The sequence below is a fragment of the Hoplias malabaricus genome, chromosome 1, assembly GCF_029633855.1.
Source record: "Hoplias malabaricus isolate fHopMal1 chromosome 1, fHopMal1.hap1, whole genome shotgun sequence".
NCBI lineage: Eukaryota > Metazoa > Chordata > Actinopteri > Characiformes > Erythrinidae > Hoplias > Hoplias malabaricus.
This window is the reverse complement of record NC_089800.1, coordinates 46,571,169-46,586,930: the sequence shown is the minus strand read 5'-3', so window position 1 is coordinate 46,586,930 and position 15,762 is coordinate 46,571,169. Positions and strand designations below refer to the sequence as shown.

Here is a 15,762-nt window from a genome sequence, read left to right as displayed (position 1 = left end):
AAGACCATTAAGAATTGCTGTCTTCCTTTGTTCTGCCTGCTCTCCCTGTTGCTGCTCTTGCCTTGCCTTAGGTATGGACCTGACCTGGACCTGTCACCCTCAACACTACGGGTGTGGATCTGCGATGTGGCCTGGTTTTTAATGTATTTATTTAAAGGACAATTATTTTATATTTAAATATTTTATTTATAAAATTAAAAAACAAATACAGGGTGAATTACATTTATTTAAAAACATTAAATATACACAAAAGCTAACAGCATGCAGCAAAGCTCATTTTACATTGAAAATGGCCGAATACATTAGTGCACATTGTATTGGAACAGTTAAAATATATTTTTAACATATTCAAAAATCTAAAAAAAAAAAAGATTTTAATGTAGATTTAGTTACAGAGTTACCACGTGAGCAGTATAGAGGTTTACCGTATAGCTTGCATTTTTTCCTGATCTTAGCAGAATAACCATGTATTTACCTACTTGTAATTACTTAATAATTTATACCTTTGCACAGATGACATGTAACATAACAAACACTGGTTCTCTGTACTCTTTTGGATGGAAATCAAAATAAAATCAAAATCAAAAAATAACCATGAAATTAAATGTATTACAACACCAGTGTTTACATAATCATACACTAACTCATGTAGATAAATAAATAGCTAAATATAATTTAGATTAAGATGTGTTCAGTGAGCAATGGTAGTCACCAGAGCAAGTGTGTAAATACTACACTCACAGTGGAGCTGTAAATTCGTGTGGTCAGTCCCAGCTGCATTTCAGGCTTCAGTATTTGAGACTGAAGATGCTGCTAAAGCCCGGTCATCATAATGAACACTGAAACCTGATCTACAGAGCCAGCCACTGTTCTTATGCTTCAATTATTAATTAGTCAACACTTATTGCCCCCAAGCTGGGAGGCCCCAGGGGAGGATGCAGAGGAAGACTTGGCTGTGTTTAAGAAGTAACAGGACCTGTGTTCTATGCTGTTAGAAAACCACACACAGTATCAACCTACCAAGGCATGATGTACAGTATGTGTGTGTAATGAAGCATGTTGACAAGGCCTAAGCTCTCCTGTGTTCTGACTCTTCCAGTGCGATTGCCTGAAGTGGGAGAAGCAGTTGCATGGAATATAGTGACTATACTGTAAGCTTTGAAGAAACACCCCTTAAAGTGTCGTATCCATGAACACCTGCTGTTATTTTGTGCAAATGTGAGAGCACATGAGAGAGTGAGAGGAAGGGATATGTGCAGAAGAGAACAGCCGAAGCTCATTGTGCTCTCCAGATGAGCACTTGAAAACTACATTATCCACTCCTTTAATAAATACATTTGCCAAAAAAATAAAAGGCATGTGCTAGCCTGGAGGTGGGAAGAGAAACGACTGATTCGGCACATTAGTCTTCATTCTTGGCGCCTGCTTACTCAAGCCTGCTAGTGCTCCATCTGTCTCTGTGCTACACACACATACACACAAACACAATCACCTCACAGCCCACAAATGTGCTTTCTCACTCTCCTCGTTACACAAGATGTTTACTCGAATGTTGAGCCTCATCCTGTTTCCTTTTTCGACACAGTGATGCCTCCAGGAAGCCCTGGGCCCATCACCAGGCATGAGTCCTATGACAGCCTAGCCTCTGACCACAGTGGCCAGGACGACGAAGAGTGGCTTTCTCAGGTCAGTGCTTCCACCCCTCCTCCTCTTCCAGTCTTCATGAACTGAACAGTCTGCTCAAGTCCAGGAAAAGTGCACACTCAATATCCTACTTACAGTTTGCACTGGCACCTGAAATGGTCACTTCAATGGAGAGATCAATCCCATTCCTCTTTTTTTGGTTTACTTCCTTAGGTTAAACGTCTGGACGTTTGTCATGAAATTTTAACGGCTTTGTTGAGTTGCATTATTAACTGTCCCATATGTTAACCAATTTGTATCATTGGAAAATGACGGCTGCACTTTATATTAATTTCTATTCATTTACACAGCATTGCTTCTAGAGTTTTTAATCATTAAATGAACTCACACACTGACCGCTATTATATACACGTAGATGCAAATTGATCTCCTCTACCGCAGCACAGTTTTTGTTAGTTATCCTCTAGATTTTCCATCAGTGGTCACAGCACACTAAGGGCTGGATTTTTCGATGGTTGATTATTGACACTTGCCACTCGTACCAGTGCAACACACATTAACACTGCATCCATGTCTTTGTCACCCGGCTCTGAGAATGGTCCACCACCAAAAAACACAGTTCTGCTGTAGTCCTGTTGAGGTCCTGACCATTGAAGAACAGTGTGAAAAGAGGCTAAAAGAGCATGCAGTGCAACAGATGGGCTACACTCTAATTGTAGATGTACAAAGTGCAACTATATGGTGGCACTTAAAAGATGTTAATATATTAATGATTTGTGTTTTTTTTCTCTTTTCCTTTTCCCCCGATGATGGTGTGTATGAGCTCTTGTTTGCCCCATTTTATGCCAAAGCTACCAAGAATATTCGCAAGTGCACCACCCTGTATCCACTTGCAATCTTTTGGAAATGACACCATTAGCAATCGGCATGACAGCTACAGGAGAAATATGGCCTAATACTTCTGGGTTGCTTCAGTTTATCTCCTCTGAATAGGGCTGTGATTAGACAGCTCGTCTGTGTCATGTTACGGCAACGCTGCGTGAAAAGCACAGTCCTGTGTGCGCGCTCTGGCAACTGGCTGTGTGTAATGAGTGCTGTCAGTGTGAAGCTGGCTCAATATGTCACCGCAGAATATGGCAGGAGGGTTGGGGGAACATCTGGCCATAGCCCCTGCAAAAAAGCAGCACTGCATCTGTTTCTCTCAGGGCTGGGTGACACTGATGGTGTTAACCACAGAAAAAAAAAATGCTTCACACTGCAGTCGTCATTCTCTCTGGCCTCATTTGTACAGATGTGACAGGAGGAGGAGGAGGGAAGGACAAAGGCCCTCACCCTGCTTACTGAAAAAGGTGGATAGATGATGGGAGGGCTGATGTTTGGAATTAGGGCCAGAGTCTGTTTCTGTGCCATCTTAGAGTTGGTTTTCTGTTCATGCGCTCACATGGTACAGAGTTAACTAAGACCCCTTTGTCTATATTATGGCATTTTTGTGTTGGTCAGTTTCAATAGTGTTACTAATCTAAACCCAGTGTCTCTGATGTCTCATTGAGTGCTTGTGTGCATTTTCCAAACTTTTATAATGCTCAGAAGGCATAGTCACAGTGGATGGTGTTTGTTTTCAGGTAGAGATAGTGACCCACACTGGACCTCACAGGCGGTTATGGATGGGCCCTCAGTTCCAGTTTAAGACCATCCATCCCTCAGGCCAGACCACAGTCATCTCCTCCAGCTCGTCTGTGTTGCAGTCTCAGGGGCCCAGTGACAGCCAGCAGCCCCTGCTTGACTTTGACACTGATGACCTAGACTTGCACAGCCTCAGGTAAACATGGGAGATATGGCCACATTATAACATTATAGATATTTTCACTGCACATATGTCTTTGGAGATTTGCAGCAGATTGTAATGGGTCGAGTGTTTCAACAGAAAGTAAGGCCACGTTTATTGATTTCATAATTTTATATTAAACATTTGCAAAAGTGACTTCAAACCACTAAATAAAAAAGTGAAAACCAGCTGGAAATAAATAATTGAAAAAACAAAATGTTTCTACCAACTACAGGTGAGATCAAGAAAGATAAGCCACAGCCACTCTATACTGCAGTGATAATATATATATATATATATATATTTAGGTAGAAACACCTTAGACACTGTAGTCGTGGCTGCAGTAAATATGTGAATCATGTGTGTTTCTTTGTATTTTGCTAGGATCCAGCCAGTTCGCTCTGAGCCAGTTCGCATGCCCGGCTCCTCTCGCCTGGTGGCTGAACGCAGAGGCCAGGGTACGGTCATTGACACCGGCTCAGGTAAGACACAAGGGTGTTCTCCTGTTCCATCCACTGTGCTGCTAGTGGATCACTTAAGTATAGAAAAACACAGTTGTGCAGTTGTTGGTGGACTTTAACATCAGTCACGTTAATCAGTAAAGGGTCTATTAAACATATTAAAACATTTTTGCAGTGCGTAGCTCAAACTTTAAGTGACCTTCAGAAGTAAAAGCAGGCTCCATGCTGTTTAGTCTGGATCAAGATTAAGCCCTGTTCAGATGGGATTAGTTTTTCACAGAGAACTGGGGCCATGTCATTTTAGCACAGGCTGTCCGCTGTGATTTTTGAGGGATTCGCACTGGATTTAAAAAATCGTGTTATAAATAACAGTGATGTGAGTGGCTACTCACTTTATGCATTGACATCTCACCAAAATACACAAGTATAACTTGGTCCTGGCAGACAGAAAAAAGCAAAACAAAGCTGGACTAGAACTGAAACTTCATAGTAGGCAAACGTCGCTTTCAGAAACAGTTTAAACAAATGGGACATAAACATTTTGTCTGGGAAGTCATATTTCAAGACATTAGCTACGTATTTAAACAGCTTATCTTATTTGCGCCATACATTACATCACTAAATCCTCCAGTGCCTCCATTTTGAAGAAACTCATATATCATGGAATTTGACGTAATATTCACGCGCATGTTAATTTGCACTGGATTTATGAAACCTGGGGTTGTTTTACAGTAGGTAAAAAGTCAGTAATTGTGTTTTCAGACAGGACTAAAATCACTGGGATAATCCAGTAAAAATTACACTTCTACGTTTCCACAGTTAAATTAAATTCCCATCTGAATAGTGCTTTAGACTGATATTTGTCAATGGGATTTTGATAGTTTGTACATATATCTCTTTTCATTGAGTTGACAGGTACAAGAAATCAATCTACAATGCAGTTACAGGGAATAGGTCCTCAGTCTGTGCTGTTGTTTAAACATGGTCGTTGTGTTGTTAGTCAGTATAGTTTTCAGAAATATCTCTTTGCGTGACAAGGGTCAAATGTGAGTATATTTTGCAGTGTCTGCATTGGTTATATACTTCAAATATCTGTCGAAATGCATTTCACCACCTGCACTTGAACGTCTCACAATGTGATACAATTGTCAAAAAGCTAAGCCAACAACTGTGTTTTTGTTGTTGTTGTTTTTTTTTCTTTTTTGCCTGGAAGTGCATATATCCATTACTTTCATTGTACTGTCAGTGTCGTTTATCTTTAAAGTGACACTGGCTTGTAGTTCTGTCCTCAGACATGTTCTCTGTTTTATCCTGTCTTGAGCAACCAATCATCTCCTATGAGGAAAACTGTCACACTGTAGTCTTGCAGTTCACCCACCCCTCAACCTCCAAAACAGAGCATCTAGCTTTATTACCCAGTTTGAACCTCCTCTTGCCTCCTCCTCCTCTCTTCCTCTCTCCGTCTTTTCTCTCTCCCTCCCTCTCTCTGTCGTCTGGAGGAGAGCTGCAGGAGTCGCAGCAGGCTTTTATGGGCCGATGCTTATCAGTCTGTGTGTGATTGCTCAGCGCTCAGGGCTTCAAGCAGCCTGGCGCCTTCTCTTATCAGCGCTCATCGCTTTGTCTTTATGCCTTCAAAAGGCCACGCGGCTCTGTGTGTCCCACAGATTACAGACACACATCCTCCAGTGTGCTTTGACGCTGCTCCTCTAACACTCAACCAGGAGGCTGTGGGGGACCTGCCCCTACACCACTGACCACACTGTATACACTGTCCAGTAACAGATTAATGACACCACAACTTTGCCTGCTTCAAATTTTAAACTTTAAAAGCAGGCCCTCAAACATTTTGGGCCTTAATAGTCCTATAACGCCACATTGTGTTAAATGTATATCTTATATAATGTGTGGACTAAATGATATATACATGCACATGAGTTACCCGAGGCTTAATTTGTGTGTGTGTTTGTGTATATGGGAGGAATTCTATATGTTTTACACCTCTCTCGGGGGAGTCAGCTTTATCTAAGTGGGTCTGGGCCGGATGTGTAGGCCGACAGAATAGAGTCCTTGACGCAGCATATCCGAAGTGAACTAAGGCTCAGTGTCTCAGCTTCCCAAAATCAATCGGACGTGTGCGGCTTGCATTATCAATAGTCTTATCTGCTCCCTGGGCATCACCCGGAGGCCTGCTAGACTACACAGCGCTTTGTGCAGGAGGCAGGCAAGGAGTCGCTTAATCTAGCTGAGTCCACGATAAACCGTCCAGGGACACAAGCCTCTTTTGATTCTATTTTGTTATGACTCAGTAGAAGAAACACCCTGTCATTTGTTCAGCACAAGCACTTTTCCTTCCCGGCCTGTTTGTTGTGTTGTGTTGTGTTATGTTTTGTGTGTGTGTGTGTGAGATGGGTCGACGGTGACTGTCGAGATGTGTGGGCGACAGTGCAGAGATGCAGGTGTGTTATGATTTCACTATCTGCACCTTGCAAGAAGCCACACTGATAGGTGACAGTGCGCAGTGTGCTTGTCAGTGTCCTCAGGAGTGTATGTTTGTGTGTGTATGTGTGTGCGTGAGGATGTGTGTTGTTCCGGCACTAATCTGCATTAGAGACTGAGCAGCCGTTGCTGCAGCCATCGCTAAGGGCCATTATCACACTCCCACTGTGAAGCTGTGCTTACAGATTTTAATCACTGCTAGAGTGGCTTCACTGTTCTTTTACAATACCCTTCCCTCACACAGCCTTCAGATCAGGTGTACAAGGCTTGGTCTGTACATTTTCAACATAAAAACACTGGAAAAACAGAGCTAAACTACCTGGATTTCCCAGAGAAATGCTGGACCTTGATAACCTCTGCAGCGCTGAACCGAAATCATACCTGCCCTGTGGTGGCCCTCTGGGGGTCAATGGAGAGCAGAGTGAAATGGGGATGAGAAAGTATACAGAGAAACAGGTGGACTACAATCTGTAATTGTAGAACTACAACGTGCTTCTGTTTGGTCAGTGGAGCTGATAAAACGGATGATGAATGTAGATACAAGGAAGGTGTTCCTAATCCAGTGAGCGTTCAGTGGAGTTAATTAAAAAACACACACACACAACATCTTTATCACAACTTTATGCACTTTCACAACTCCTTCAAGACCTGAGAATTTAAATAGCATTACTGCAGTTGATAAATAGCCTTTCAGCACCTGAGGAGTGCGCCTTCCTTAGCTGTGTCCGCTGATGTTGTTTAAGGAGCGAGGAATGTGGTTTGAGACCTGAAATCCAAATTGCACCTGGTTTTAAAAAATGGAGGAAAATCAGATCTAAGCCAGATGCCACAAGTTGCTCCAAGTTCGGCAAGTGATCTCTCCACCTAACTTTTGCTCTGTCTTGTGCATATACACCAATGGGACTTTATTATTTTTCCATGCACATGGCCCATTGACGGCATATCGGTGGCCTGTTTCATGCAGAACACACCGGCAGAATGCGACTGATTCGAGCCTGAAGCTGGTACAAATGTTGCTTTTAATCTCGGTGGCCCTCAGCTCTGTGCAGTTTAACTGTATCTCATCCATTTCATTTATGAAGGGCTTTGTAATCAGTCCATGAGCTTGGTCAGGTGTGTAAATCAAGGAATGCTTGAAACTGGGCAGTGGCTTGCCAGGAGCAGGATTAAGAACCGCTTACCTTGGCCATTTCACAGCCATACAGAAACCTTGTACTAATATCATTTCTTAAGTTTGTTTTCTTTCAACTGACCCAAGGCTGACCAATCCCTGCTGCTTTTTCCATTCTGGGGACATTTGTTGATGAATGGACCAATCAAAGTGCTTTGCAATTTAATCTCAGTAAAATTTTGTTCCATGAATCAAGCTCAGAATGTTTTTATTTTTTAATTTATGAGTATTTATTTAATTATTTATTATATCACGACAGCCAAGAAATAAGACATGTGTCTGACCCCATATCCTGACAGTATAAAAACAAACGTGTGTTTGTGATGTGAATCAAGACAAAGCACACAGTGTAGTGTAGTTTTGCTGCTCTTTCCTGGCTGTGCCTCCAGGCCAGGACGATAGGCCTGAGTGCTCTCCAGGTTTCCTCTCCCAGCATGCCTGAGCGCCCTGGGACTGGGCACCTGGACACCGCCTGGGTCCAGCAGTAATAGATCCTGACCCGTGGCCTGTAATTACCTGGATGGGCATAAAGACAGCTTGTTGCTGGAGATACTGCTCACATTGAAGCCAGGAGGATCCTAAAGCAGCCGGAGGGCGGAGCCTGTGCCACATGATCTGTTCTGTAATGAGAGGTGTTTTTCAGGCACCTATAGATAGAAGCCCCATTCTTATGAGCCAGCACTCTCCCAGCTAGCCAGCTCCTCGTCCTCTTCAATAGCTCCCCGCCACCTGCCGTGGGCCATGAGCCCCCACCCCTCCGCACTCGCACTCACTGGCTTCTTTTCTTCTGCCGCTGACCTGGAAGTCCCCCACAATGCAGAGGGTGCCACAGTCTTGGGGGCAGATTTCTCTGGCCTGTGAAAGATGCCATTCTTATCATCTTCCTGCTATCGGAGAATCAGTCCCGGCTTGCAATCTTGCTATCTTTTCCCCTTGTGTGTTTTCTCATCTTCCCTCTGTCTTTATCTTTTACTTCTTCATTCTGCTTTCTTTGTGTGTTTGGGATGACAGTAAATGCATTCAGCATATTGGGTGCCTACATAGATTTACTGTCTTGCTTTGGGGGCCTTTTAGACTGAAGGGAAAGAATGGGATGGAATTGCTTGAGCATATGGAGAAATCTATGGAGGACAGTGAAATCAATTCAACACCCCCTGATTTTTCTTTTTTCTTCTCTTCTTTGCTCAGGTGTTAGTGCATTCGCATGTGTCTTTTTTTTTGCGGGGGGTGTGTACATGTGCAGTTAAGCCTACTGTGAACTGCTGTGGACTTATGTTAAAGTGCTCAGGATTCTTTGAAAGTCTGTACAACATCAGCGTTCCTGCATGCTTTAAGTCGTATTTTACCATAAACTTATCTGGAAATAGGTCTGTGATGCAAGAAAGCATCTCAAGCGACAAAACCAAACTTCATTTGGACATTCATTTGTATAGTGATTTTTTACATGTTGTTGTACATATTTTGTAAAACCATATTCATCATTAGAATCAGGACAGAAGCATTTATACAAATCACTGAAAACCATTTTCCCAAATAAATGATGTAAATGTGTATATTTAAGCCCCCCACACACATGTACACACCTTTTACTTCCAGGTGCCTCTGGAATTTATTTAAAACAATGTAATTTATACAAAACTGCAACATTTTATTGAAAAAAAAACTAGTGACAAAATGTGTATCTCATTGTACCCCCCCCACCACCACCACAAAGTAAGTCTCTAGCCCCCCACCGTTGGACAAATGATAGCTGCGTATCAGATATTAATATTAAAATTTAGAAAGTGCTTTGCTCCACTCTTGTTTTTGTTTCGCATTCTGCTTGTTGTTTGTGTGTGGGTTGTTTGTCATGCCATGACTCTTTCTCTTGGTTTAGATGTTGCAGCTGTGGTTGTATTAAAATATTTTGGTCCAAAATTTCTGGAACACATTTGGCCACTGGGAAAGATGTTCGTCTGTGTTTTAAGACAAAGGGTTTTTCCATGACTTATCGTTTTTATCATGGCAAAAAATCATGAAGTGTAAACACACTATTAGACCATCACTAATCTTCATGAGACAAGTATACATTTGTGAGACTGTGCGAGATTTGGGGCAAGCAAGCTGTCGGTCTCTGTGGTTGCCTCTATCTGACTCTGTGTGTGTGTGTGTGTGTGTGTGTGTGTGCGCGTGGCTGTGTAAAGTGCCAGGGGCAGGAGAGATGGCGAGCAGCTGCTCTTTACTGTGACTGAATGGACGGCAATGTTTTGGGCATCTGCTCTACGCTATCTCTGAGCCAGTACCTCTGTAGAGCTGCAGGGAGGCTGCCAGGCCATGCCACTCAAACACATCCATTTGTATATACCTTTGACACTGTACACTTCCTGTACTACACAGTGACCAGTACTTCTATTATCTCACAATGTCTATGCCACATAGTACTCAGATTATCTTGGTGAATTACCTGGCGCACACAGGAAATATCCTCTAAGTAGGAGATTGTTTGGTTATGATGCTATGATACATAATAATAGTCTGTGCAGGACTACCGTCTATTCATCATGCCCCACCAAACCCAGTGTTGCTGCTATAGTAGGCTACACTGCTTGATTTTTTATGTTTACTTTAGTTTACGCCATAAAATATTTGTTTGTATTAGCAGTTTTCATTCCAGAAAAAAAAACAATCTACATGTGCTCACAATTTATGTTGTTTATATAGTTATAATAATTCTAAAAGTGAAGTTTAGAAACACAAGCCACCTCTGCTGAAACACTGCCTGGTATTGAATGATTGCTGCTAAAGTATTATCTTGAGCACTTCTAGTTTGAGGAAGTACTGTGTTTTCAGTCTAAAGACGCATTTTACTGTTCAGTCAGTTCTAGTCATCTTCTCAGTCTCCTCTGTGTGTGTGTTTGAGAGCAGGGGCACTTAATGCAGCTCTTAGTGTCCGTCCTCACTCCCCGCCCGCCACATCTCGCTGTGTCACCCTGCTGTGACGCACCGTCCCCAAGTGGCAGGTCTGTTCCAACGTGGGCCGCAATTAAAAACGGAGAACCAAAGTTTTTCTGACAGAGCGTCAGCCGCCACAACTCAGCATATGCCTGCTGTTCTCGCTACCGAGATCAGACACTAATAGACTCTGACAGCGTCTCCACACGGGGCGGCATTATCTACCCTAGCCGTGTTAAAGTAGCTCCCAGCCAGCACTCTCACTCCATAATGTATTGATTGGGCAGCTGCAATGGTATTTTTTACACCTATAAACAGGCGCCTAATGTACGCCACTTCATCGAGTCATTACCGTGTGCGGAGTGGCACGTTGACAGAGTGGTTAAAAATGAATAGTGGATGAAAAAGGAGAAAGCACTCTCTTCCTTGTTGCTTTTGATGGAAGAAGCCAGGCTCCATGTACGCTGCCCTTCCGAAGTTTTGGGACACTTTGCTTTCTTTGTTTTCAAGGGTTATGTTGGATTTTTTTTTCACTAGCAGCGATGAGCCAAAATGAACATTTTCGGCTTAAACCAAATCTAAATTTAAGACACCCTTGACCACAAATTAAACCTCAATATAGATTGATTTAATTTGTTTTAATTTAGTTCTATTTTTTAATTAAAAATAACATACAACATGTAAAAAATCCAAGAAAACAAAGAAAATAGAGCTGTATTCTTTCAACAAGAGAAAGCATAGCAGAAAATAAGTGAAAACAGTTAAAAAAAAAAATGATTACAAATTGTAAGTTACAAAATGTACCCGTGAAATCCAATGTCCTTTAACAACAGAGAATGGTTTGGTCATCCAAGACAACAAGTTCTGGTATTTTCTTTTTATACTTGGCACTTGGCGCTCGTTTTCTGCATTTTGTTTTGCTCTGATGTGTATGTTGAGGTCTCCAGTGGTACCAAATCTGTAGTGGAGGAGTTTTCGTTGTTGATTTTTGCTTGTGCTATTCAACATAAACAGTAATTATAATTTTATGATGTCCCAAAACTGGGAAATCCACATGGCTGATTTTTGTTGGTATTTCCTACTGTGGCCACTCAAATGGAGTGTGTGTGTGTTCTGACTGGCACAGAAAAGTGGAGAAAATAAACAGCATTTTTATTCGTTTTTATTGTTTCTCATTTTCATTGCAATAAAAATAACAGGGTGAATTAAGTTGGATGTTGTCAGTTTGTCGTGGTCCTGTTTAATGCTGTTTTGTTTATATATTAAATTATTTTATATACATACTTGGGGGAAAAAAACAAGATGTTCCAGTAGCTGGAATTCCTGTTCATTCCTAATGTTAAGTGGTAATTGTCTAGTAAGAAAGGAAATAATGTCCTGAAGAATGGGTTTAGCCTAAAAATGATGTAATCTTTGGGTGTTGAATTCATCACAAGGGTGATAAAGGTGATGTTCATGATTGTAAACATGAAACACTTCAGTCTCCAGTCTGTTTGTGTCTCATATGTTTGCAAACACAGTAAATGGTTTAAAAAAAAGTGTCTTGGTCAGGTACGCTAGGCTTTCTTTCTCTTTCTCTCTGCTCCTGGCAGTGGAAAGGCATCTGGAGTTTTTTAAAGAACGGAGAAAACTCCAGACGTTGAAATGCATGAACAGAGATGAGGATACTGCTCTATTCCTGCTTCAAAGGTGGATAATATTGACTTATTTTTGCTATTTCAAATCTCTTAAGGTGGAAATGCTAACTGCGTTACAGAAAGTGCTACAAAACTATACAACTCGAGTTACAAATGAGCTTCTGTGGTAAATCTAACTGTGAATAAAAACGTACAGAAAAGTTAAACTTCACCCAACATTCAAACAACAGTTTTTAATAATTTTTTCCCCTCAAACATACAGAGCTTCTGAACATAAACAAACCTGAGAGAACTGAAGTTCCCCGCAATCGTAGCTGTTCCGTTTAATACATCAGTCATTTCTCAGTGTCTTGTGTTATGTAACATGTTTAACTACAGCAGCATATTAAACTAGCTAGTTTGTAATGATATTATGCTGCTTTTATTTGTTATCATTAAATAGTTGTGTTTTGCACCTCTGAATGGAATTCTTTCTATATTTGTGAAGGGATTGTGGTCATTCTAATGCAGTGACCTCTTTTTGATCCCTCCGTGGTTGTGCTGTGGTCTGGTGTCTGTAGAATGAGTCGCTGTTGAGGGATAGTTGTGCAACGATAGATTAGCTCCTTCTGTGGAGGTGAGGTAGTGTGGTGTAGTTTATGGAGGACGGCTCTCTGTCCCCTGCCCAAGCCTCCTCCTCCCGTCCAGGTGTGTCGGTGAGGTGCTGCAGGTCATTTCCTGTGTAGATGAGCTGCCGCGTGGGAAGCTGATATGAGCTCACCTGGCCAGCCTGGCCACAGAGCCGCTCTTTGTTTATTCATTTAGTGCTACAGCTTAACCCGAGCGAGCTGGACCTTCCTGGTAACTGTATCCAGGCGACAACGGAGAGGTGAGGAGCCTCCGCCTCTCTCTCCTCACCTGGAAATAACCGCCTGACCATTCACGCCTGTGTGTTTCCAATCAGAGCAGGAACGCCAGAAATGTCTGGGCCAGATTCCACAGCAGTGAGCTCAAAGAGCCATGCAAGCTTTGGCCACTCTGGCATTGTTCTTCATTCACTGATGGCTGTAAGTCAGTCTCTCTCTCTCTCTCTCCCCCCTCATTTTTTTTGCTTTTCACTATCTCTCTGTTTCCAAGATGTTGTGTTGTTCAACAGCCATTCAGAGCCCCCCTTAGCGCCACTGTTCTGGCATCAACAGCACAGGACGAGAAAAGGGAGGCAGAAAGGGCACACCTTGCACGTTTGATTCCCAATCCGTTTTGGCAGCACAAGCACGCAGGCGATGCGACACTGGAGCTTGTCCTTTTGCAGGCAGCCAAAGAAGACCTGACAGTTTTCTTAGAGTGAGCTGTTTCTTTGTCCTTGTTGTTTTTCAGTCTGTAGTCTGCATTAAAGTAGATTTGTGCACGTCATAGGATTGCGCGTGATTGCGTGTGCAAGTTTTCCTGTCCAGCGAGGTGATGTACGCTTGAGAAATCTCGGTGCCTCCTCCGCCCTCCCCACGGAATGTTATCAGTAGTAAGGAAGCCCAAGTTATCACATTCTTGGTGCACATGGCTTTAGAAGAATCCATTAATTTGACGACAAGAACACAGGACCAGATGTGAAATTCTCGCTTGATTTGAACTTTGCACAGATCTTATCACTGTAATTGATACCTTATTGTCTCAGCGCAGGCCTGGAAAGCATCATTTCCAGACCTTTTAAATGCATTTTCTCCCCTTCCTTGTACCTCCTTTAATGCCTACAAAGTGAAGGTTTGCATGAAACATGAAAAAGTCATTCATTAGTATTCCATAAACCTTCTGGAGCTGTTTGCATATGGCAAACCCACCTTCCACAACACTCCTCGGGCTACGGGGCGCACCGCCAACTCTTTAAAATGTCTCTACACACTACCTCAAACTGTCTCCACGTTTAATAGCACTCACCATGATCAGAAAAGAGATGCGAATATATTCATCTTTATCTTTGGCCTCCGATTGGCTTTCGTTTTCTCCACGCAGCCACAGAGCAGGACTAAAGATGCATCTCTGGCAGAGTGATCGTTCCACCAGTATTAAAACCACTCGGCTGCACTTAACCTCAGCAGTTGCGATGCCCTCACATGGGAGAAGAAAAGTATTCAGAAGCAGCGAACATGCAAAGCAATCTCCGTCTGCAACATATGCTTTCAATGAACTTCTCTGCTGCTCGCATGTAAGCAGTGGTCAGGCACTTTTTTTTCCTCTCTCTCTCCTCTGTGCAGACTTGTCATATTAATTACAGTTCAGCCAGGAAAGGCTGGAAGGCTGTGAGGGTTTGCCTAGGTTATTTTTGGAAGGCTCGAGAAGGCAGTTGCATGCTTTCTTTTTGCACAGCCTATTGAAACGGCCCAGCAGTCAACACTCAGTCTGGACTGTGTACGCCACTCCTGCTCAAACAATGGCTTTGAAGTGATGGGTGAAGTCCAGCCCCAGAGCTCCTGCACAGGTCCCAGGCTATTACCCTGCTTAACCAGAGTGCACGTGCATTAATGTGCCCCCAAAGGCTGAGCAAACACACTTAGTGTAATTATTCAGCAGCCTCTGTGCTCTGCTGTTCGGACTGGCACCGGGGAGAGCAGGCTGAGGCGAGGTGTCATTTGCAGTACAGCTGTCCCTTTAACTACTCAGCTAATCATTTGTAGTGTTCTGGGTCAATAGGGTTCTGTCAGTTAACTAAGAGCATTTATTTATATCTTTACCAGTGTATTTACTGGTTTAATATTAGAAGGGAGTTATGATTCTGGTAGAAAGTGTAACTATGTCTCTATAATCTACAGTAATGTGCAAAAGTACTGTAAAATAGATAAAAGTAAAAGAGATTTAAAATGCTATTGATCTGAGCAATAAGTGTTTGTTTGCTAAAACAAACAAACAAACAAACAAACTACAAATAACGCCCATTAGAATAAAACCAGTGTGATATTCTGTGTGTGAATGTGTTGGTTTAAATTTTTCCAAATGTCTCCTCGTGGAGTCCGTATTATTTGAGGTTATCATCCAATACCTAGTTTTAGCGGTTAATAAATAATGATTTTAAATAATGTGTGCTATTGATTTAACACATTCATGCGATTAAAGAGAATCTGAACAAAACATGGTTCTTCAAACTCACTCTCACCTACTACTTTATAGAATCTTATATTTCTTATTTGTTTAATATATATATAATTTTTTTTGTATTTACTGTGTTAAATATATAATATAACCTTAGCTGCCTAAGACTTCTGCACATTGCTGTACATCCATCTTTTCAATACATTACTTTCTGTGAAATAACTTTTTATATGTATTAATCTCTTTAAATGTCTCACTTGGTAAGTTTCTCATTAAAGGCAATCTGAATGCGATTATTGAAATATTAAAAATCTAACGCAGAGGTTTAAAAAATGGTGGAATGCAAACGGTGGTGGAGAGCACTATTAAATGTAGCATTTTCTTTTACCGCCTTTAATTTATTGTAAAACATTGAACATACAGTTTTTAATGTGGCAGAACGTTTGCCAGACCACAATTCCCCCCACAAGTATGTTAAATTCAGCAAATAAACCGTAAACCTTCATTAAAATGTGCAGACATGCGTTCACTTATTTT

At 41.9% G+C, this 15,762-nt stretch overlaps 1 protein-coding gene across 8 annotated transcripts in view; it reads left to right on the top strand.

Annotated features, from left to right (window-relative positions):
• bcas3 (BCAS3 microtubule associated cell migration factor) overlaps positions 1 to 15,762 on the top strand; it is a 253,815-nt gene that overhangs the window by 88,385 nt on the left and 149,668 nt on the right. For all 8 annotated transcript variants that reach the window (XM_066664491.1, XM_066664500.1, XM_066664482.1 and 5 more), the window contains 3 exons: positions 1,586 to 1,686; positions 3,267 to 3,463; positions 3,854 to 3,951. In XM_066664491.1, coding sequence (XP_066520588.1) covers positions 1,586 to 1,686; positions 3,267 to 3,463; positions 3,854 to 3,951 — 396 coding nt within the window. The remainder of the gene's footprint in view (positions 1 to 1,585; positions 1,687 to 3,266; positions 3,464 to 3,853; positions 3,952 to 15,762) is intronic.